Genomic DNA, 22,097 nt, shown 5'->3' on the forward strand with positions numbered 1-22,097 from the left:
TTGATGTTGACAGTGTTCAGATCATCAACAGACAACAGTCTCTGCAACTGTGTGTGCACTGTGGCCTAGAGGCAGAGTGGAAGTCTAATGACCATGAGGTTGTGGGTTCGATTCCGACCTTGGTCAAACATTTGTATGGTGATCACTGCTTGCACTATTTGCTAATTCTGCAACAGCGTTCAGTTGCTATCAGCAGTCACACCATTTCCATTCTTGGAAATGCTTTTTCTAGTTATAAATTGGATTTCTCTATTTGCACATTACTTTCCATTTGTGACTGAAAAAGACTCTATAATGGCATATTTTTGCCACCAATAGTGCATCAAACCTTTCATTTGTGTTAGGATTAGTGTAGAAAAAAATTTTGTGCTGGGATTATAGATTTGTTACAGACTTTTTATTAAATAAATTGTGGTGCTGGAGAGGCAAAAAAATTTCCATTTTTCATATGTCCCCTCTCAAGGAAGAGTCACAGATGAGGTCATTTGGATGGTCGTTTGTGAAATGGTGCAAAACCGTGCAGAGATCACGGAGAATTAATCAGAATCGTTCATGCAGAACTAGTTCAGTTTAGAGCCGATAAACACACTGGCTGCAGTAGTCGGTCTGACAATGGGACAAGCTTAACTGCTGCAGGTAAAGCATCAGTAAGACATGAAAACAGACGATGATTTGGGAGGAACTCAGGACAGACAGTCATGTCAGCAGTTTGTCTGGTTATTGTATAAATTGCCAGTCTTATTCAGTTTGAATTTGTGCCAATTACTGCACTGTATATGTATTTTATATTTATTGTAGCTTTTCATGATTATTTCATATGGAGACAGTTATGCAAAAGCCACTGAAACCCTTCAAAAATTGTTTCCTCAAACCCGCAACTAAAAAAAGAAAAGAACAAAGAAAAAAAAGGGTTTTATTTTTTGTTTTAGCTAGAAGAAACAAGTTATTACATTAGGATGTGAGATGTAAGGAGCCACCTGTTCAAGAAAATGTAAGATTCCTCCCTATTCAAAGCATTCTGGATATTCCTGCTAGAATGGACAATTGACAAAGACAACAGGCTTTTATGTTTTCTTGTCATGTGATTAGACACTGGTGCAGCAAACCCATCCTCCTCCATTCTGGGTAGCAGACCTAAAAAAAAAAAATCTGCTGCTCATGTTTACTCCTGTCATTTTTAGATTGCTAAACAATTTTCTGCTATCAAAACTCCACTGGAGCTGCTCTGGAAATATTTCAAATGCGATGCCATGCTGACATCTGACTGGATAACTGCAGAAATAAGGAAAAGACACCAATACCAAACAAAACGGATGCACCAATTAATGTCACAGCACGAAAGGCAGTTTTTAAATCTTTCAGGGTGCACTTTTTGTTTGATTTTTGTTGCATGTGACTCTTAGCAGGTACATTCAACTGTGTTCAAGCAAAGCTACCTGCATAAAAAGGTACAATAAAGGTGAACAAAAACTATATGAGCATGTGACAGGCAGAAAGACAGACAAACAAACAGACAAACAGACAGAGAAAAGGATAGGTAGTTTGTACGTACTTGTATAGCTGATATTGAAGCCTTTTCCAGTATTGGAGTGATCAGACTGAAATTCCAGTCTCATGATGTGTCCATTCGAGGCGATCTGAGAGGGAACATCCTTTCCTGAGAACGTTCCAAATGTCGTTGGCTCAGACAGACCTAAAATAGAGCAGAGTTTGAACAATCTTTTTAATGCTGCTTGTCTGTGGTACATCCCATTAAGGCAAGGACACACTTGGAAAGTGAAGGACTCCTGTGAAGGAAAAAAAAACAAAACATCCCCCAAGACCTCAAGAGATGTATTAGATGTTATTAGGGCAAGAAGAGAAAAAATGAACTTGGAAAATCATATTACTGTATGCTGTCGTTTTGCAGACAAACCCAACCAGTGTACATTCATTGTCTGCTTTATTACATCGTCTACTTCTCTAGAAGTCAAACATTATATTGGTAACACTGCACTATTAGCTCATTACCTGCCTGTCTGTCAGTCATTTTGGATTTAACAATTTAATGGCAAGAGAAGGACTGATGCAATTCCCTTCATTCAGTCTACTAATACTGTCAGTGCCAAAATGGGGTAATAATCCATCACAAGTTCGGAATTCAAAATTGTATTTAAGAAAAGTAAACAAGTATTAGCATCAAAATGTGCCTAAGTGTCAAAAGTAATCATGCCGAAGATTGGTTTCTCTCGGAGTGACAAATTATTGGCACTGAATGTTTTATTAAAATGTTGTAGCTGGTCCTGGTAGAGCCCAGTTTGACTATTTCATCACATCGTTTGGAAGTTTTAATGAAAAGAAGGGAGTTAAATTGTCAAAAAAGTCTCACTTTTTGGTGATGTTTTTGTATTAAAGCTATTTAAGGATAACCTGTTTCTCTACAGCTTTATATGTTTTTTTAAAAAAATACTGAGATAATGCTGAAATGCAAAGTCAGTGTGCGAAAACAAATGCTGTTTTTTCTTGGACAGATGGCATTTTGGAGATTTTTATCCGACAGTGTGATTTATCAAACTCATCTCATGTTGACTGTGTAATCTCATTCTGCATAGCAAGTAACAAATAAAAAAATACTGATAAAAACACATAAAGTAAACATTAGACAGTCTTCAAAAATGTGATGCACTTATATTTCCTTCGAACTGTATTTTAACATTTTAATAAATGATAACAAAATACTAAAAATACACTGAGAGGTACAGCTATTCCTATACAGTAGTATATCTGCTAATTAAACAAGAATAATTCATAAATCATCATCACTGACTCATGACTTTTTAAATCAAATTTGATTATCCTTCTGATGCCTCTATAAAATTATTTCTAAATTAACAGACAAAATATACAATCAGTGACCTGAAAAATACAGACACACAACACAGACTCTTGCTCAGTACAGCACTGAACCACCTTTAGCCCTAACAACAGCTTCCGCATGTCTTGGCAGTGATTCAGCAAGGGACCTGCCAGGTTCTGGTGTTCAGGCAAACCAATCTGACTTCCAGTCCTTCCCACAACTGACAAAAAAAAGATGCTTTTTTTGCAAAAAAATATGCTGTTTTTTGTACAGATGCTGCATTCGAGTGATTCTCACAGTCCAATGTCTGGAGATTGTTGTGTCCATGTCATTAATGTTATTTTGCCTGAATGTTTCTTGAACCATTCAGTCCTGGACAATTCTGTCACCATGGTAGGGAACAATTGTCTCGCTGAGAGTAGCCATCATCCCCTCGGTGGTACATGATTGCGATGAATAGCTGAACCTGGCTGCTATGTTAAGGCATGTTCTGGCATTAAGGCATTGCTCTATAGGCATTCAAGGACCCACTGTATACCAATTGAACGGACCCAAAACCATTAGAGCCCCCCCATTGGCCTGTACAGCTGTAAGCATGCATCACCTCATTTCTGTCTGGAACATTTATGTCACAGCATAGGGCCATTTACTGCAACAAATGGTTATACATTTTTGTTTGGCAGAACACACTTTGCCGTTGAGGGTGCTCCCCAGTGATCTAATCGGCAGCGACAGATTCAGTGGGGAGCACAATAAAACCCTAAAGGGCTACACAGAATAGAACCCAGCAGGCCCATATCAGTGAGATATGGAATATACATAATGCACAAGGAAAGAAATTCCACCCCCAAATATAGTAATAAGACACTAGAACAGGAGGAGGCTGAGGTGGTTGATGGAGAAATCAATCTTCACAGCCGGTAACAGCAGTTTGTAGCAGGTAGAAATAAACAGATTAACCAGCAGCAGCAGCGGCAGCAACAGCGCCATAATGATCAAGAGCAAGTGTGAGAGCTTGTGGGATTATAAAGACCACTTTATTGTCTTGATTGAAAGTGATTGGAAATTTGTTTGCATGTGATTGTCGATTATAAGTGTCAACTGATGCTGATAAGCAATTGGCATGCACAACTTCAGTTCACAGCCAGAACTAACACAAAGCTTGTTGCTTTTGATTGCCCACCAGGAGTCCACCAGATTGATGTTTCAGCAGAGACTGTGATTCATCAGAAAACACCTGCAGTTTTGCATGGGTGGGCGAAGCAGGCACCGGTGATTATTCATTACGGCCTTTTCTGCCTGTCACATACTGTGGTGATCCACTGGGGGTCATTTCCCACATGGTTAACGGTTTGATGTGGGGTCTTGCATTCTGTCCCCTTCATTAATTACCTTAGAGAAAAACGGCATCTAAAAAAATCCAGCAGCTATAGCTAAGTGAAAACTCACCTTGTAGCACCTACAATTACAGCTTTCTCAAAGTCTGACACCCAACAATCTTTAATTCATCAATCTTCTAAAGTCACCCTTGTTGCTCTTGCACATAACTGCATGTTTTCCAAAAGAGACAAGTACTCTGCTGATAATACAGCTGATACTAATAATTATTCCATATTAGTTATTTAGGAGCTACTTCAATTAGAACACCAGATGAGATTAGTTACATGTCTTAAAATAGTTGAAGATCATAGCACTGACAATTGATTAATAATCTTAATCTTTTCCGACGCTATTTAACATCATTCCTGTTTCATATCATTCCTGAGAGAGCAAGTGAGCGAGTGTGATCCACTGCAGAGTGTTTTTAGATTCCATTGTTAAGTACAAACACTCTATTGAAACTAATATTCAAAATCCTCTTATGAATCCAACTACAAAAGGTGCAATGAAGAGCAGTGTGAGCTGACAACCCTGCAAGGGATAGAGAGGGAGCTACAGAACCGCTTCACTAATAAAACATAGAGTATCTGAAATGGGGATTCTTCACCAACACTCCCTCAGAAAGTTTTCTCTTTATTTCCGTCTTTACTTGGAGTTTTGTATCTAATGCACTTTGACTCAAATAAGACACGCAGTGACTTAGTTGCAAAGTACCAAGTCTTTGTTCTTCAACAACGTAAAAGCTCTTTTAGGTATTCATTATTGTGTTGAGGCATGAGACCAGGAGTGGAGAGAGAATCAATGGAACAACAGCTGAAAGAATGACAAGATCCTACATTGTATTATCTGAGAAGAGAGATTTGTAGATAAAGCCTTTTGTCATGGCTTATCAATACGTTCTCTTACATTAGATGGCAACAGTGGCTTTTTGATTATGTTAACTATTTATATACTATTCAAAAGCATATCTTGAAGCTTTATTAGATTTGTTACGTTGAATTTCATGTTGCCATTTCCTCGCTCAGGAGATTTATGGGTTATTACTGTGGTTGCTTGATTCACTTTTGCTTTCTATTTGTTTGTATTTCACTGTTCTATTATTCAATTATTCAGGAATAAAAAGAAGACAGAGTCATGAGTGTCAAGGTCCCATAAAAACCTTGGTAAATGAAAAAGCCCTTGGGTTTTTGTGATGCAAAATCTTTCTTCTTTTTTTTTCTTACTGCATTGGGATGCCGATTTATGTTTCTCCTGGAATATGGCATCTCCTGTTTTATGTATGCACTTTTAGAAATCATAAAATCTGACTGTGACTCATCATATTGGCGGTGTAGCTGCCAAATGATTGATAGCGTATGTCTTACTTTTAAATGAGAGAAAAGAGGATAGACTATAAGACAATGTTAAACAAACATTAATGTATACCATTTTATAGATCTACATCTGATTGTGATAGGACACTTGTCATGATAAAATATACTACTATAAGACTTTACTAAGAGCACTTCATTTCAATAAGACAAGTCAGTTTCAGTTTTTGGTTTTAATTTCTGAATCTGACAGCATGTGATTTATCACCTAGAGGAAAATTTACGGCAAGTTTAATTTTGCTTTACAGCACTAATCGCCCTGCAGATTTCAAAAGGCTGCTTCAAAATAACATAACACCAGGTTTACCACCAGTCAATTAAACACACATCTTTAATGACCAGTCACTCAAACCAGGCCCTCGGTTGATTCAGTTTAAATCAATAATTTTTATTACAATAGGGAACAGTTATCTAATTGCCATGTGTTCTCTGTGAATTGAAAATTATGGGAGTGTTGAAACAATAAAAACATTATGACTATTCATCCCCCCCAGCTTCCCGAACTGCCATTCATCAACCAATATATTCTGCAATTTTCTGCACATACTGAGCTACACTAAGATCTTTCTAAGTCGAGCAACAGTGGCCCCACCAAATTATATGACCATTTCAGCTGTATACATGTCCCAGCAATAGTTCAAAAATTTATAATGTGCATATCAATATCCTGAGCTTTGAAATTGCCTTCTTGAAAAAGCTTTATACAAAAGTTTTTACATAATTTTGGAGAAATATTAAGAAGTAAATACCTTCATCTTTGACGACCAACCAGTCAAACTGTGGCTCCAGGTCAAAGTCAGAGAAGAGGAGATGAATGCGGCTTCCTGGTTCAGAGATAATCAACCACACACAGTTGAGGTTGTTCCCATACTCCTCTGGGTAGTTTGGGGACAATATAGTTCCTGATGGTGCCGTGAAGTTGAAGAAACATGAGACTAAAACAAAGAGGAAAGAAAGAGGTTAAGTTGATAGGGTGATAGGTTATGAATGAAAGCACATAGATTGATAGCTGCATCATTATGTAAGAAAGAAAAGAGCAACAACACAAAATAAAAAAAATAAAAAAAACTGAAAGAAACAAACAAACAAAAAAAATCTTAATACAACCAAAAAGGTGTACTTACAGACACAACTGGGTTTGTTTCCAGACCACTGGTTATTGTGCTGGCATGTGATGGTCCTTTCACCCACAAGTTCAAAGGCCGACTGACAAAAGAAAGTCAACACATCGCCGTGTTGAAAGCGATCGCCGCTACGACGACCAAATGCTGGCACCCCAGGATCACCACAGCCTCCCCGTTCTATCTCTGTAACACACACACAGAGAACACCATGTCATGCTTTTATGTAGATAACTGATGTTGATATGATAAGGTGACATTCAGTTCATGTCAGTCTGAGGTGGGGTTTAAAGACCATATCATGCATAGATTGATTTCCAGATCAGTCAGTGTGTGAAATCTGAACATCCTCTGCATGATATAGTGATGTAGCCATGTAGTGTTTTCCCACCGCAACTCGTTTTGGGTACAAGGTACTTCTTCCTCTCCTGAGCAGAGGACCACTTAATGCAGCGCTGTTACTATCGTGACAATGCATGAAGCTATAGTGACATTATCTTCATCATCTTCAGCACACACGAACAATTGAGCACAAAAGAACAATATTGACGGGACGTTAAAGAGAAACATCTGCTCTGCTCTTTATTTGAACAGACATGTAACAGGAGAGTGTGAGCAATGTACAGTCACTTGTTTTTAACACAATGCACGATGATGGTGCAGTAGTGAAAACTTTTCTTGGACCAATCCGTCGTCCGCAGGGTTATCGTTATCGTTATATCATTTCTTGGTGTTGCCTAAGATCAGGTTTGGATAACTCGAAAAAGAAACAGGTGTCAGTTACAGTACTATACACAAATTTTACCCAATGGAAAACTAAAAAAAAAGGGGTCAGTAGAGTCAAATTAGGTTGTGCTGCCATGCAGTCTAAAAGGGCAATTATATTTCTCAAGGTTAGTGATTTAGCGTATTTGTCACTAGACTACTCCAGAAAATACACTGAAATACATAACCCATGTAGAGACAATTATAGTTAGAGTCAAGATTGTAGTGGGTGTACAGTCTGAACACAAAGGCTTCAGTCTCACAGGAAAGTCCAGTCAGCTGGGGACCGGGATGGGAGAGGAGCCATACTTAAATTTGTGTAATAACTACTTTCTTTGATAGAGAGCTGGCAGCGGTCCTCATTAGGCTGTCAACACGCTGACAAATGGCAAGACTTTTCATTTTCAAGTCTTAAAAGAAAGATTAGCATCGGTGTTAATAAGGCTGTGTAAAGCAGCTGCAACCGTGAACAGTGTGGCTAGTGTCTGTTATTTCATATCGCTATATTAAGAAACAAAATACAACCTTTGAGAAATTAATTTTATTGTTTCCCTCCTTGCAGTTCATTGTCATCAAGGTAATTGTACTGCAATTCAGCTTTAATTGTGAAAGGAAAAACAATAAGCAGAGGCACAGTTAGATGCAAGACGCACACGCACACGTGCACACACAGATCCAAACAGCAGGAGGTAAAAATCAAAGAAAGCAAAACTAATGGTTGTAATATCATATATGATACTGTATGCAAGGTGGCAGTCAGGGCTCAATGCACTGCAACTTAAGAAAACACATGCAAAGAACATGGAAAATTCAGTCCTATAACACAATTTAAATGTGGGCTATGTGAACTTGAACATGGGGGGTTAGTATCACAAAGACGTTATTCTAACAATCTTCTCTCTCTCTATCTCTCTCTGACCTTTCTGTCTCTCTCTCAATCTTGTTATTGGAATCGAGGCAAAAAATAACTTAAAAACAAAAGTGATGGACCTGCTGGGACATACTTGATATTCAAGGTAGGTTTACAGTAGTTACCTACTTTGAGTTCTGTCTAAATATTCTATGAAGGGCTGTCAGGTTTTGCTAAAGACTTTGCCAGAACCCACAAGTGAGAATCTAATCTTTTCAAGTTTTATATGAGTTAAGACCTCCCTTAGCCAGCTATTGTGTGAAGGTGGGGGGGCAAGTGGGTCAAAAATAGCATCATGGTAGTAATCCTCGTAGATGTGTACTTCAGGTCATTCCTACAAGCCTCTCAGACTATTACTACTCTTTGGTTTAGTGCCGGTGAAAACATACAATCACAGGAGTTTTTTTTACATTTAGACTTAGCTTATTCCTCAATTGGCCCTGATATTAAGTCATATTTTCACCGTGAAAGTACTGTTATCAAAAGTTGGCAAGTTTGCTGACACACCCCCACACACAGTACGAGTATAGGGGCATGGGGAACAGGGAGGGAGGCAGAGGGCAGGAGGCAGGAAGAACTGCTGCATCGTGTTGTCATCGTGTTGCACATTTCTCACAGAACTCATAGAAGTCGGTAGCTTTTTGCGTAGTTTAGAGAGGTGAATCGTACCAGCGTATTTTGATGTCAAATTGCGTACCTGCTATGCAAAATGCGTACAGGTTGGCAGGTCTGAAACGGCGATCTGAGCTGAGTGGTGGTGCTGCTCCAGTGAGGTAGCCAAGTCAGAGCAGGCATACCAACCTGGTTAGCCGTGGCGGGCGGTGGATTTTTCCTTAGCCAGCCTGGTTCGGGAGGCCATTGAGCGTATTAAAGATACTGTACTGCTTACTTTTAGTAAAGAGTTGGGTCAAATTTGGATTATTAAAAATATTGTTTTTCCGATCAGTGTGGGAGAGCGCGATATATGCGTCTACTCCATTCCTCTCTCCACCAGAAGTCCACAGTTAATCACTTTTAGTGTTCCCTGGAAACACTTCTGTTCATGTTGTGTGTTGTCATATTGATGAAGATGTTTTCTCTATTTGCAGCGCGCTTGATGTATTTGCATATGTTTTCTTAAGATGCAGTGCAATGAGCTCTCAGGGCCATCGTAAATAGTACTTCCTGCACACAGAGTTCCAGATATATGTTGTGTCTGTCTTTTGTTTCCTTATTTATACTTTTTTTCTGCCCTCATCTCCGTCAGTCATCCTTTCAAATTGTCAGCGTCCTTCTCGCCCACTTTGTTCTGTTTTCTTGTTACCGCTGCCACCTGATTCCTGATTCAATATACTGTGCTTTATTGGCACGAGTGTCACATTAGCAGTATAGTGCCAAACTGGCCTGCAATCATATTCCATTCAATTTGTCACTCTTTGTGTTTCCTTCACCTGGGAGTGTGTTTTTTATCCGTGGCTCTTCCCCTTCTCCCCTCCTAAAATTTGACATTCCACCAGACATCCGTCATCTTGTAACACATGCTCCACCATGCTCCTGGATTCGCTTTGGGCAAATACATCTCAAGGTGAGCTGCGTGCGTGTGTGTATGTGTGTGTGTGCGAGCCTGCGTTTGTGTATGCATGCTACACTTTTACTATCTGTTAGGATGTAAGTACAACCACAAGAATAGAATACTCAAAGAATAGGCAGTCGAGTGTGTGTGTGTGTGTGTGTGTGTGTGTGTGTGTGTGTGTGTGTGTGTGTGTGTGTGTGTGTGTGTGTGTGTGTGTGTGTGTGTGTGTGTGTGTGTGTGTGTGTGTGTGTGTGTGTGGCCCACAGCTAGCTGTCACACAGTTGACGAGTGTCAGGATGGATATCAGGGATCTTGAGCCTCTGGTAAGACTGTCATTATGGTAACTCATCATGACAGAACTCTCACTCATTTTTCTCTGAATCTTTAGTTTTTTTCTCTCTCTCTTTCTTCTTTTCTGTCATTTCTTTCCATTCTTTTCTTTCTATGTTTATGGACTTTTATTGAAGTACAGAATGTAGATTTTACAACTCAGTGTGACAATTTATGCCTCTTTTTCACTCCCTTCCCAACAGCCACATATCATACAAAGTCATCTACATAATTGACAATAGAGAATGAAAACGCAGAATTACCGCCTTGCCGTTGTGTGCATCTACCCAACAGTCAAGTCGTGGTTTACAACCCCACTCATATATGTAATGAAGACTTTCAAGGAATATAATACAAATCTGCAGCAAACATCCCCAGCCTGGCATCAGTCATATGGAGTTATGGATCCAAAAATGTACTTGACTGTTACATATAGACGAAAAGCATCAGCAAAAGGAAATGGATAATCACTATAAACCACTCCACTTTAGATAATTATAAATTATAAATCAGGTGCTCCATTCTAATTTAGACCACTAACTAGCTGTTTATTATTTTCAGACACATATTCCTTGTGTAATGTGTAATGTAAAACCAATTACCCAACTATTCTGTAACCCATGACTTTTGTCATTTAGCTCCTGTAGAATGCCGATATTCAACATACTGTATAATTTACAATGGTGTCACTACTATCCTATATTATCATTCTTGTTATCAAAGAACTGCGGTAAAAAGTACATTTATCTATCTATTAGATTTACAAAACAATAATTATATTGTTTTATTAGGTTATTTCACTATCAGCCAGCTCCCAAGGAAATAAAACTACTCCAAACACTTTACATGAAGCTTACATTTTGCCACATGATCCAAGTAATTATGATGTTTTATTTCGACACATCAAATTAAAATGAGAATTTAGACTTTTTGCCATTTTCATTAAGTCTTGAGACACCTGGCTAGCACCAATCTATTCTAGAGTTATCTATCAAAAGTTAAGAACCACAATTAAAGCTTTATTTTGCATCAACCCACAAGAGATGAGGAGAGACGTACATGATCAGCACCTGACGGCAGAGAAATCAACAGCGGTGCCAAAGCCTGCTGGCAGACTGCCAAGCGCCAATCTGCAGAGAGATCCACTGGAGCCGGCTGCCATCAGCTACATGTTGCCTCCAGGGAAACCACACCAGAGCTTGTCATGAAGAAGTTCCCTGAATCCCACACCAACTATTTCACTTTCACACCAGGGAAATCCTCAGATTTCACTTGTGACGCAGTTCATTTTATCCACTATTGATTAACTCTGTTCTTTTGCTCCACTTTTCAACTTGATAATTATAAAACATTGCATTTACCCTGAGTATTAGTCAATCAATACATTCCTTTATTTAAACTTAGTCATTACCCTGTTGTGTTCCTTTGAACTAGAATCCAGAGGTACACTGACTTGAGAAATAACAGCTTCTGACATTAGATGGATTGAATATGTTGCATTGCATCTTTTTAAAAATATATTTCTATTGTAAGACATCAACTGTGTTTTGCCCATTTGACCATTATCACTGTTTTGGCTTGTTTGATTTCTGTGACTAATTTCCTGGTGAGAAACATTATGTCTTTACCTAGAGACTATTTTTTTTACAGAGGAGTAAAGAGAACTAATAAAGAGCTTTGTCCCACAGGGAAAGGACAATCACCCAGCTCGATATCAGCAATACTAACGTGTTTGTAGGGGACTATCCAAGGAACAGGAGGCCACCTGTCCTGATTGTCAGGGAGAGGAAGTGAATAGGGAAGAGTCATACGAGTCAAATCAATAAACTAAACAATGGGACCGGGCTCACAATGCTAGGCTGACAGACTTACGAAAAGAAAACCGTGGCGCAGAGAGAAGTCAGCGGCTCTCACACTGGGCCACATAAGTATGCAGTGTATGTTATTGACATGGAATGGTGCCTCTCTTTATGTTATTGCCACAAGGAATGTGGGGCAGCTTTATCTCATTTCCTTTTGTAAGAATGCTCCAGTGCTACACACTGAAGGAGATAAAATAAGAAAGCACTGAAGCACCTTTACTTAGCATTCAGAGGATTTGACTAGCTCTTATCGTGGATGCCACTTAGCCCAAGTGAATATTTTTTGCCAAATTTGAAGATATTCCTTGAAGACATTTCTCATATATTGTGTCACAAGAATTAGATGGACAAACTGCTTGGCTATCGCCGGTGCAATGGTAGAAAAAATCAGAAGATGAATGGATTCACAGGTAAAAGGAAGAATAAAATACCCACATTGATACATTAAGGACCTTTCCAGTTGTTTGGATGGCTTTTGCTCATTAATTACACTGCAATGCATTAATGCAAAGGTTTAGATGTATTTAAATTAGGGCTGTCAAAGTTAATTTGCGATTAATCTGGAAACAATAACGCCTAAAACATTTTTGACACATGATTAATCACATCATGAGGCTAAGGTGCCACAGCTGGTTTGATCACAGATGAGAGTGGGAAAATTCAAACTCTTGTCGTGTGTCCCAAATCGCGCACTTCTGCACTTACACTTAATTTTTTGAGTACATAAGTGCGTTCACATTGAGCAGTGTGTGAAAATGTAGTGTGCTATGCGCACTCAATTGGCGCACTCAAACGGCCAGAAAATTGAGTGTGGATCGATGGACACTTTCCACACTTAAAGCAGAAGTGAGTGATCCGGTCGTTTTCGCTAATGCTGCGTTCCAGGCAGGCTTTTGAAATCGTAAATTACAGCTTCAAGTCACAACTTACGACTTTGTAGCGTTCCAGGCAACCCACTCGTGTTTTTCCGACCTGTTTTACCGGTGAAAGTCACTATAACGGCCACTCGTAACTTCCGACCGGTGAACTCGTACCAGATCGAACTGGTACCACTTCACGGTCGGAAAAATACGAGTTTCCTTGAACGCACCATAACAGTCCTCGTCGCTACGTCACCACATTCACGGCGTTCCTTGGCTGCACACACAGCCCTGCATGTCGTTCTCTCTCCTCATTGGATAAAAACTGTAGGATACGATAAATGTTTTCTCTTCGGCTCAGAGCAGAGCAGAGTGACTGACAGACCCGTGTTTCAGTCCAAACACTCTATGTAAGTGATTGCTGTCGGAAGATATAACTATTTAAGACTTATATTAACACAAATATATCACTCACTTCTGCTTTAACGGCCGCCATCTTAGTGACGTAGCGGAAGCTACGTAAGCACGTAAGCACGGCAAAAAGCGCTGTCAAGTGTCGGCGATAGGGCTCCAACGGCCGGTTGCAATCAGAATTTAAATAATAGAAGAAGAAGCTGTAGAGTCATTTCCGGTAAGTGCGCAGCGGCAGTGTTTGATTTGAGACAGTACTACCCTGTCGAAATTTGTGCACTGCACAAGGCAGTGTACTGTAAAGCAGTGCACTAAGAGAAGTATGCGATTTGAGACACACCATTGGTTTAACAGTAGCAGTGCTAATGACCATCAGACTAGCTGTAAACTATGTCTGCGAGTGTTTCCTTTGGCGGACAGTGGCCTGTCAGATGTATGGCATCTTCAGGAGGACAACACTCTCCATTCACAATGAAGCCTGTGATGGGATTTGTTTATTAAGGTTGAGGTGTGCAGTCGGATACGTAGGCATTTGTTTAATACACTTATAAAATATAGTGCTGATGTGAAAACATAAACAACTATGATGTGTTATTTTTCATCTGTAAAATGTAATTTAGATTACCTGTAGGTACATAAACTGTGTCCTTCAATTCTATATAAGAAACCATAGAGGGAAATAAAAGTAATATCACTATGTATACTATTTTGTATTTTAGTATTGTGATTAATCAAGTTAATCTTTTTAACATTTGACATTTTTAATCATTTTATATCCTAACTTGCATTTGGTTTCAGTTCCTGCTGGTAAGATAAATCAAATTACAGAGAACAGAAACTGATTCTTGCACAGGAACAATTTACAGTCTTATGCTAAAATCACATGGCAATGCAGCGCTATACAGGGAAACTTAATTACAAACCCTTTTTTGTTGGATTATGTAACTGCTTCTCAAAAACCTGGGAATCAGTTGCCAAACTAACTAATTTATCCTTGATTTTTTGCAACAACAAAGTCAAGTTAGATAGAATATGTATAGGTTTTAATGCCAGGACGGCATCCAGGCACACAACAACGTTTTCTAAAGAAACATAATCACACTGATACCAAAAAGAATCTAAATGCATTCAATGCTAATTTTCACTCCTTTGATGAGTTAAAAAAACAACAACATTATTTACGTCATTATACTTTTCACAGCCAGTTGCCATCAGCCTGAAAACTTGGCAGCAGCATTTTACTGAAAGCTTCAATTATCATAATGGGCTGTGTGTGTTTATGACGTTAACTCTCTCTCTCTCTCAACAATTCAGTTTGATTAAAAGAGGCTTTCTTTGCATGAGAAACAGACATTTACATTGCCAAAGTGTGAAATAATGTAATAAAAAGAAGTTCATAAGTAGGAGAATTGTGATTTTTGTATAATGTACTTGTATTGATAAATAGATAGATCTCCAAAACCATAAAGTGAAATAAACTGTGTAGTGAAATTCTATTTTTTAGACAGATTTGAATTGGGATGTCTAAAGTGTTGTTTCTTTTGATGGCATAACACAGCCTTCTTGTCTTGTCTCTTCTGTTGTTCACAGCTTTTTCATCTTGAGGAGCAATGGTACCAAGTTAGTATTTCTATTTGTGATTCTGGAGGTTGGCTGTGTTTTGGAATAGGCCTACGAAAATTGTGGTGAGATTCCCTGTGGATGCTCTGGTCCGGGAGAAACACAAGCTGCATCCTTGTCTTATGCCCAGCTTTAGGGAAAAGAAGTCTTTTGCCAATGTTGAGGGTGCACTTGTTGTCTGTGTGCGATGTCAGCCCCACAGGCCTTCTGGGTTTTGCATGATTTCATTATGTCCTGTAGTTTATACTGTAATTATGGAGTCTAGCAAGTTCTGACAGTCTGGTTGACTCTGAACTTTGTTCTTCATCTTGTGTGTGTTTTTGCTGTTCATTTTTCTCTGGTGGACCAAAGAGATTGGAAGTGGAAGTGGTTTACCCATACATCTCCATTTTGAATGGGTAGGTCCTCATGTTTTGTTTGATTAGAGTGTTCCAATTTTCCCAGAAGTGGTTTGTTTTCATGAATTCTTTCTCTCTCCACGATCTCCTTCTCTCTCTCTCTCTCTCTCTCTCTCTCTCTCTCTCTCTCTCTCTCTCTCTCTCTCTCTCAAATATGCAAACACACACATACAAAATCACAAATGCAGAACTGCAGTGATTAACTGTGAAGTGTTACATGACGGCATTCAAAAACAAGACAGCTTTACACACACACAGGCACGTATTGGGATTTCCTTCAGGGCTGAAAACCTAAAAGCTCTCAGGGGGTAACACTGATCAAAGTGTATAACATGGTGATATTATACAATGTGACAGCATCACATATATGCACGCAAGCAAGCACACACAAAACACACCGCAGGCAGCTGTTTAAGTTATCCTGGGGAAAACTAAAACTAGAAGGTCATTTGTTTGTTTCTTCCTTCCTTTTTTTATTTAATTTAATCATATCTGTATAAAACTGGATACTGTAACTAAGGTGGATGACCTAACCAAGGTGTGAGGGAAAAGTCCAATAATGCTATTAAATCAAGGTTAGTGCCACTTGGACTTACGCTGAGCAAAAGTCCTGTAAAATGATATTAACTGTCTCCCAGTCACAGAAGTTTGGGCACACACACACTGAGTTTCTGCAGTTCAGATTCTTTACAGGAGGAACTAACCCTGAACAACACTGAGAGCAACATCACTGAATCAAACACAGCTGAGCTGTATCAAGAGCGCAACCTTTATCTCTCTCCACTCTCTTTCTTCCTCTCTTGCACTCCCTCACTCTCTCCGAGTCAGTCCATTTCTTCTCACTCAATTTGTCATTCTGTCTGCTACTGTGCCACTCTGTCAGTTTCTTGTTGTCCCTCTTCCTCCATGTCTATCAAATTACCTCTCTCTCTACCTGTCTCATCCTTTGTCTCGAGTGAATTGCATTTAGTTTAGTACCAGCTGAATTTCATTTAAAGATGCATTGGCATGGTAAAATGCAGTATGTAATCAAATATATAACGCATTCCTCAGTAACAGCTAAACATTTTCTTCCACTTGACCTGGATTGTTATCTGGATTTGCACCAAATTGTACAAACTCAGAGATCTCAGCACTATTTACATGTCAACAAACAAACAAACAAGCAAGCAACGATAAGTGTTTAGAGGGAAGCATTTACACCTGTCCCTCTCACCTTTGGTCACTGTGACTGTCACCAATTTTATCTCTTTCTTTGTGTCAGCTTTGGCATAATATGAAAAACACGCAAGCAGAATGATCAACTGATTAACTCACAATTAATCTATCACCTTCTGGTAATGCACAAACATCAACAGTTGCGTTGCTACTGAATCTCCACGTCAGCAACGCCATGACTTTCACACTCCATTATGAATGTGTGTGTGTGTGTGTGTGTGTGTGTGTGTGTGTGTGTGTGTGTGTGTGTGTGTGTGTGTGTGTGTGTGTGTGTGTGTGTGTGTGTGTGTGTGTGTGTGTGTCTGTCAGTGCAATGGAAGCCATACCTTCATAGACTGCCTTAAACCCAGCTGAGCCGATTGTATCATCTGACTGCAGGTGTAGCCACATCTGATTGGACAAGCTAACGATGAGGTCAGGAACACTGGAGCCAGTCAGTCTACACAAACACACAAATATGCAGACATTAACACAAACTATGAAGGATTACTGGTTTATCACTTTCTACTTTTAATTAAGTCAATTCTAATTATTTACATAAGCAAGATAATACTATATTGATAATAATATATTTCACACCCTTTGTAATGTCTACCGGTTGACCTCAAACAGTTCCAACAAAACATAAGTCAATAATGCAGTGCACTGTGTCCAATATCTCCTTGTACAAAAAAAAACCTGTGTTTGCAATTGTCCTTGTGATTACCATCATTAGCTTGTTCTATATACAGTAACAACATGACTATATTGTAGGGCAGAATATGAAAGAAGTGCTTACACGTAAAGTACTCTCCGAGTGTCTCCTATCTTGCCTCCATCTCCCACAGTCAGTGTGTCGTATCCTCTTTCCAGGTCAAACTCTTCAAATGACAGCTTTATCACCTAGAACAACAAAAACAAGAAGCAAGCAACCACACAGTCATTAAAAAACAAACATGTGTAAAGATGAGGATACAGGGAAAAAAAAGCAAAATGAAAAACACAAGTGCTGAGAGATTTACTATGGGTTCAAGTAATTGAAACTAATGATTATATCATTAAAGAAATTTGAAAGCCTTGCATCAAAATGTGAGTTCTGCTTCACAAACAACTGTCTCTCAAGCAGTGACAGCTGTATCTGACGTTAATAACAATAAATTAATAACAAGCATTCTAAAGTAGCATTGTGCAAACAAACAAAAAAACATCCTATACAAAAAGACTGACAGCATCTGTCAACCTCATGACCTCATGACTCTTGTAATTACATCTGATGTCATGACATGGAGTCTTAATTGCAGCCCAGAGGAAAAGCACTTTAGAGCAAAAAGTATTAAGTGGGTTTCGATAATCTCTGTTTAAACAGGCATAAAGTTTCTTTACACTGAGACGAACAAAGGTTCCGTGCTTACATACTTTCTGTTCATCATTGTTCTACATCCAAAATTGGTTGTACTGTACTGTATATTGGTTATAGATGTATATTTCCATTCAGTCTTTGAACACACAACACAAAATGTTGGAAACTGATGAAACCGGGAGAACCATCAAACCTAGGAATTCTGGGTATGATCCCAGATATGCCACAATGTGAAACGTATCATAGACCAACAGGGAAATCATCACAAAGAGATAAAATGCACTAAAGATCTATTACAGCAGTAAGTCCATTGGTAGTCAGCGATGTCCAACATTACAAAGGAATATATTCTGCATGAGTGCACTGATCCATCTATACACAAGGCAAGCTGATCATTTCTTGGATGGCTGTTCACAAGTATAATGGCTTCTGAAATGAAACCAGACATCCTCATGTTTGCTTACATGCAGGCAATCTCAATCAAAAACCTGATGGCATTAGTGCAAAACAGTCATAAAGAACATGTGTGGAGGTCTTGGATGATTGTGTGTGCTCATTTGAGGACTTGTTCAGTACTGCATAAAGCTGTGCTACAATCTTTGTGCTTTGCTAAAGATTTTAGTGTTAAGATTGTGTCCTTTGGATAATGGGAAGCAGATATTCTACGTATATTTAAAACCACATCAGTATTTGAAGGACTTAATGATTTTATCTATATTTACAGTGAAAATATGCTGAGGTCAAAGAGCAAAAGAATGCGATGGAGTGGGGTTGTGGCCACATCCTCTTTTAACAGCAACAAGCAATGATAATGGCACTTTAGCCAAAAAGAATCCTTTCTTAATGAAAAACATAACAACAACTCTGATAGCATCCTTTGGCATGTTCCTTCTTTAAATTCATAGAAAAATCCTGAGCTGCACCCTGCAAACACACCTGTGTTGTTTAACACTGGGAAATTGAGTGTTAAGTGCATTATTTGAAGTCATGATGATGGCTGCTGCTGCATACATACATTTGTGCATCATCGATCTGCTGTGCGCTCTACAATGCTGTAATACTGGTGTTCTATTATTTGCTGCTTGTCCATTATTTATTAGCAGTAGATCATAACCCTGAAAGAATGGAGGATGGAAGATTTCTTCTGTATTCAGGAAACCTCAGAGAAAAAAGAGCTGGTGAGCTTCTTGTGCATTAAAGGAGTGAGATGAACCATGAATATGTGATATTGTGGATGAAAATCAATCACATGGCAAATCACACTGTGGGGAAGAAAACCCTTTCGGCAGGTGACAAGTGTAAAGACCCTTCCAACATGCGAGAATCAGTAACGCACAGCTAAGCCTTTGGCCGTGTTTTGTCAAAATAAAAATGGCTAGCAAATGTTCAAATAATGTAAAAGGATATGGAACCGTCTGAGGGATTAACTGCAATCACAACAGGAATAGCAAAGAAGCCATGTATAACTGTAGAAATCTGTATTCATACACGTTCAAACAGACACTCCAACACACACACATTTTCTTCAACTGCTGTTAACTGTTATGCAAATAGGCTAATATTTAAAAGAAAAAAAAACATGTTTATTTTTGACTTCAGCAACTTACATTCAGGACGCAGCTCAATAAATATGAGACTGATACTTGTAGAAGGAATTCTACTGTCTTATTATACACTGAATGTTGCCGCCTCTGGCAATGTTTAGTCTCTGCAAAATGGCCAAAAAATTATGGGGAAAAGATGCAAAACAACATGGTGAGGTATTATCTCCTGGCTAACAACAAATCACAGGGACCATTAATAAACCATTGTGCTTTATTTGCTGATGTATTTCTGTATTATCTTTTCCACTCTGTTCACTAGAGCACCGCACTTTCTGCAGATTTTTTTTTACAAGATGCATCATCACTATTGTTAAGTTCCTCAGATGTTTCTTAACCATCTTTTAGGAAAAGAATAGTTTATCCATCAGCAGTGGTACTGATCACATCAACCACAAAGGCATTACAGGGAGATATTATTTGTTGGTTGTCAAACTTCAAACTGTTTATGTTATAACTATTTTAAGAGGCAGTAAGTCATTGCCTGCCACATATACACGAACAGAAATGCAGAGGCATATAAAAGGGAGAAATATATATTTTAATTTACATCAGTGTCTTCTTTGTCTATGCTGACAGATTTTTTTTTCTTTTTGCCACAACTACTCCTTTCATTTAAAACACATTTGGATAAAGCAGTATTTATCACTGACTGAAAGAAGCTGTTCAGTAGTTGCAAAAATCACAAAAAGAACATGCAACTCACTAGAGCTTTCTAGCTAATGTCTTCATGCCATCTTCAGTGGCATCTTGGCTTGTCTTTTTTCTCCCTCTCAATCAAAAGAAATACTAACTGTACATCTGAAAGGACGCCTTCTTGCGAGGGATGTGAAACATGACAAACAAAGAACAATAAAAGATGGTGGTGTTTGATGCAGCATTGTTGTGGGCTGTATGTGTGTTTGCGCTTGAGAAGTTAAGGTTGTTGTTAAGAATGTACAGCTGCAGCAGCTTGTGGTCATAAAGAAAGGGAGTGAAGCAGAACAGAAGCAGAAACAGACCGGTTTTCGGTGCATCCAAGCGTGCTTGCCTGCAAGTGTCTATAGAAGGTGGTTTTCTGCCTTAATGACTGAAGAATGATAGGCATGCCTGTTCCACTGAATGTGTAAGTGCAGTTTGACTGTCTCTGTGCCTACATGTTTCTGTCTTTGTTTACCTCTTTATGTGTATGCTTGTGTCTAGACACTCAAGGCAGCTTGGCTGCAGCCTTAAAGGAGGGAACTGAAGCGTTATCACACTAAGGTCATTAGCAAGAAGCTCAGTGCTGTTCAATAGATCCAAATGAGCCCATTTAGAAAGACATTAAGAGCAGCCTGCAACCCCAAACCACATCAGATTAGCTTCTTTATTTTCTAAAGCAAAGAAAGAAACAAAGAAAGAAAGAAAGGAAGGAAGGAATCAACCATGGGAGAGAGAAAAGACAGGAAATGTAATTTAGCCTTTTATACATTTTCAACTTAAACAGTGTACAGTGAACACACAATTTACCCACAGTTTAACTACAGTTTGATGTGTTCTCTTTTGATTCCATTACTAAATGATTGAGTTCTGTTTCTTGCTGTACTTTTTATATATTTCAAAGGGGGTAAAAAAAATAGCACCGCCAACTTGAAATGGGATGAGACCAAAATTGACACCTGTCAACATGTAAGCTGTAAATCCCATGAGTACTCAGTGGCCATTACTCGTTATTACATGAATGCGCAGCACTCGTGGAATCAGTGAGCACTGCCTGTGATGTATTGGATCTGTTTATTTACTTTCGGGTCACTTCCTTCGAAGCTCTCTTCTTACTCAAGACGCCGCACGGATGCAGCCATATCGCCATCCACGCCTTCACAGTTTATTAACAGCATCATCTGTAAGTTACACATATTTTCTATAACGTTTTTGGCTCTGTATAAATTAAGTATGTTTTTGTGAATATTTGTTTTGTCTATATTGCATATTGATGCAACATTTTAATTTGTTATTTCTAATTTTGTCAACAGTTTCACACTTTTTCCTGATTAAAACTATTCAACTCAACACAGCGGCCTGTTCCTTCAGTTTGATTAGTAGAGTGTTTAGCTGTCTGTAAAGCTAAATACACGTTCAGGCAAACAACACTAACACTGCCTTTAACACCTGTAGTTTCATAACTGTATCTTGCACAGCTGCAATGCTATCACACCGACAAATTTGTCCATAGACAGACAGACATGTCAACACCTGCCAAAACACTCAAAACAGCCTCGGTGGTAGTTTCCCTTGATTTGGTAGTATTCCTTGATGACTCACACAAAACACACTCACAAGTTGAAAACAATACCAGCCATGCTGTTGGCTGTCATGGCTGGTTACAAAAGTTTCTGTTTAACAGTGCATGCTCCGTGGAAGCTCTTTGAAGGAATAAGTGAAGCGTTATCACTTTAAGGTCATTAGTAAGCAACGGAGCAGAGAAGAGCAGCTCAATAGGCCATTTAAACATTGTTAAGAGCACTGAGAAATCCAAGTTGTAGTGCCATGAAATTTTGGGTGTCCT

At 38.8% G+C, this 22,097-nt stretch overlaps 1 protein-coding gene across 1 annotated transcript in view; it reads right to left on the reverse strand.

Annotated features, from left to right (window-relative positions):
* Window positions 1–22,097, reverse strand: part of LOC310984129 (CUB and sushi domain-containing protein 1-like) — a gene marked incomplete at both ends in the record, with an annotated part of 396,452 nt that overhangs the window by 135,584 nt on the left and 238,771 nt on the right. Inside the window, 5 exons of the mRNA XM_083969256.1 lie at window positions 1,553–1,693; window positions 6,336–6,521; window positions 6,711–6,893; window positions 16,960–17,072; window positions 17,412–17,515. Coding sequence (XP_083825382.1) covers window positions 1,553–1,693; window positions 6,336–6,521; window positions 6,711–6,893; window positions 16,960–17,072; window positions 17,412–17,515 — 727 coding nt within the window. The remainder of the gene's footprint in view (window positions 1–1,552; window positions 1,694–6,335; window positions 6,522–6,710; window positions 6,894–16,959; window positions 17,073–17,411; window positions 17,516–22,097) is intronic.

This window comes from Trachurus trachurus (assembly GCF_905171665.1).
Source record: "Trachurus trachurus genome assembly, chromosome: 3".
NCBI lineage: Eukaryota > Metazoa > Chordata > Actinopteri > Carangiformes > Carangidae > Trachurus > Trachurus trachurus.